At 42.1% G+C, this 1,480-nt stretch overlaps 1 protein-coding gene across 1 annotated transcript; it reads left to right on the top strand.

Annotated features, from left to right (window-relative positions):
• The first annotated feature begins 264 nt into the window (after positions 1–264).
• Positions 265–1,266, top strand: MC4R (melanocortin 4 receptor). The gene has a single exon (XM_063077371.1). It carries the CDS (start codon positions 265–267, stop codon positions 1,264–1,266), a length of 1,002 nt encoding a protein of 333 aa, XP_062933441.1.
• Positions 1,267–1,480: the final 214 nt, after the last annotated feature.

The following is a 1,480-nucleotide window of genomic DNA, read 5'->3' as shown; positions in this document are numbered from 1 at the left end:
CTAAAGTTAAAGCAAGAGTGAGAACAACAAAACAAATGGAATGAACATTTTGAAGCCTAAGATTTTAAAGTGATGATGATCAGAACTGTTCCTAAAAGAGACTAAAAACTCCATTTCAAGCTCTGGAGCTTGTGACATTTACTCACAGCAAGTACCCCAGTTTTAGCTTCAGAACTTTCAGATAGATAAAGACTTGGAGAAAATAAAGACTCCCTGACCGAGGAGGTTAAATCAATTCAGTGGGGCTCTGAATCCACTTGCTTCATGAGGAACAACACCCACCACCACGGGATGCACACTTCTTTCCACTTCTGGAACCGCAGTGGCTATGGACTGCACAGCAATGCCAGTGAGTCCCTTGGAAAAGGCTACTCCGATGGAGGGTGCTACGAGCAACTTTTTGTCTCTCCGGAGGTGTTCGTGACTTTGGGTGTCATAAGCTTGTTGGAGAATATTCTAGTGATTGTGGCAATAGCCAAGAACAAGAATCTGCATTCGCCTATGTACTTCTTCATCTGTAGCCTGGCTGTGGCCGATATGTTGGTGAGCGTTTCAAACGGATCAGAAACCATTGTCATCACCCTACTAAATAGTACAGATACAGATGCACAGAGTTTCACAGTGAATATTGATAATGTCATTGACTCAGTGATCTGTAGCTCCTTGCTTGCATCAATTTGCAGCCTGCTTTCAATTGCAGTGGACAGGTATTTTACTATCTTTTATGCTCTCCAGTACCATAACATTATGACAGTTAAGCGGGTTGGCATCATCATAAGTTGTATCTGGGCAGCTTGCACAGTTTCAGGCATTTTGTTCATCATTTACTCAGACAGTAGTGCTGTTATCATCTGCCTCATCACCATGTTCTTCACCATGCTGGCTCTCATGGCTTCTCTCTATGTGCACATGTTCCTGATGGCTAGACTTCACATTAAGAGGATCGCAGTTCTGCCAGGCACTGGCACCATCCGCCAAGGTGCCAACATGAAGGGGGCAATTACCTTGACTATCCTGATTGGGGTCTTTGTTGTCTGCTGGGCCCCATTCTTCCTCCACTTAATATTTTACATCTCTTGTCCCCATAATCCATACTGTGTGTGCTTCATGTCTCATTTTAACTTGTATCTCATACTGATCATGTGTAATTCAATCATCGATCCTTTAATTTATGCACTCCGGAGTCAAGAACTGAGGAAAACCTTCAAAGAGATCATCTGTTGCTATCCCCTGGGAGGCCTTTGTGACTTGCCTAGCAGATATTAAATAGGGACAGAGGAGATACTTAAAACATGCATAAGAAGCTTTTTCATTCTCGTACAACCTGAACAGTGTGGTTCAGCAACAGCTTTCTCATCTGTGTGGGGAATTGGTTGAGAATATCCATTGTGTTTTATAAAGTTAAGATTATGATTTTTGATATTGCCCAGTCTCTGTATTATTTTTAATGTCATACTACTTTTTGGCTGTAATATGTTCC

This window comes from Cynocephalus volans, chromosome 13 (assembly GCF_027409185.1).
Source record: "Cynocephalus volans isolate mCynVol1 chromosome 13, mCynVol1.pri, whole genome shotgun sequence".
Taxonomy (NCBI): Eukaryota; Metazoa; Chordata; class Mammalia; order Dermoptera; family Cynocephalidae; genus Cynocephalus; species Cynocephalus volans.
This window is presented reverse-complemented; position numbering and strand designations above follow the sequence as displayed.